Source organism: Egretta garzetta, unplaced genomic scaffold (genome assembly GCF_000687185.1).
Source record: "Egretta garzetta isolate BGI_Z169 unplaced genomic scaffold, ASM68718v1 scaffold322, whole genome shotgun sequence".
NCBI classification, from domain to species: domain Eukaryota; kingdom Metazoa; phylum Chordata; class Aves; order Pelecaniformes; family Ardeidae; genus Egretta; species Egretta garzetta.
In genome coordinates, this window is record NW_009259044.1 from 1,139,899 (window position 1) to 1,141,076 (window position 1,178).

The 1,178-nt window shown below is 41.9% G+C and overlaps 1 protein-coding gene across 1 annotated transcript in view; it reads right to left on the minus strand.

Moving 5' to 3' along the window:
* Positions 1–334: 334 nt before the first annotated feature.
* LRRC28 (leucine rich repeat containing 28) overlaps positions 335–1,178 on the minus strand; it is a 49,836-nt gene continuing 48,992 nt past the window's right edge. Inside the window, 1 exon segment of the mRNA XM_009635055.2 lies at positions 335–765. Within this exon segment, the coding sequence (XP_009633350.2) occupies positions 693–765 (73 nt within the window). The 3' untranslated portion in view covers positions 335–692.

Below are 1,178 nucleotides of genomic sequence, written 5' to 3' on the forward strand. Positions count from 1 at the left end.
CAGGATCTTTAGTCTCCAGACATATTCTAATTACTCCCATTAAATCAGTGTGGCTCTAATGATACCAGAAAGAAAGATCTACTTTTAATACGTGGGTTTAAATACCACAGTTAAGTGTCAAAGACTTGGTAAACAAGTGTGATAACTCTGCTGGGGAAAATATTAAGATGAGAGAGAGAAAATAAAGCTAAATTCTATGGAAAAGTCACTGGGATCCATCAAAGGTTTCTGGAGGCTTAGATCTATACACCTGAATCCAGCTGTAGGGGTGAAGAGGATGAGGGGAATAAGTGAAAACTCTTTTGTCGTAACTGAATCTTTTTTTTCCCCCCCCCCCCCGTTAGAGGAACGAAAACTGCGTTGAATAATGCAGTGGGTCAACATGAAGACAGCCACATCTGAAAAATACTGGAAAACCCAAAAGTCAGAGATTGTGAATTTGTTTGGTTTGTATGCCGTCTTGGAGGAGAGAGAAGTTAATACTTCTAAAGGCTTGGTATTTACACTTCTGAAAAGTTTGTGCAGTTCATCCAAATTTGATAGGGCAGGATTTAAGTGCCTCTTAGTGTTCCCGACTGGGCACTTCTGCTGCTTTGGCACACGCGCACACATACAGTATTCCAGTACCAATGGGATACGACGTCTAATGCAGCTTTAAACTGGCAGCACTCCTGAGTAGTTTTAAATGTTTATCAACTCAGTAGGTCAAAAGTCTGTAGACACTGGGTGGAGCAGCAGTATGCCACAAAACTAACAGTTGTCCTCCTAGAAAAAAAAAAAAAAAAGGGGGGAGGGGGGAAACAGTTGTCAGTAAAGATTAAAGCTCCTGACCCCATTCAACAGCAGACAGTATGCTGGTTTGGAAAATACAGGATTAGCTGATCTTGACACCTCAGAAAAAGAAGGTTCAATTGCTCTGTATGAGTGCCCCATACAAAGGCAGGGAAACACCGCAGGGGTTCTCAAAGACCTTCCTGGTTTCTTATGTATTCAGTTTTAGGCAGCAGCGTGTGGTTTTTCTTTCTGTGGAGGGTGTGGCTGGGTGTTATAGCCAGTAGGTTTAACAGCTAAAAGAAAAATAGCTGGGTGATTCTTTGCTTCAGCTTTGCTCATGTGTTTCTTAAATTACTGCTTGTAGGCATGAAATAACTTCAGTCCAGTGTCCTCCTTGGGTTCAG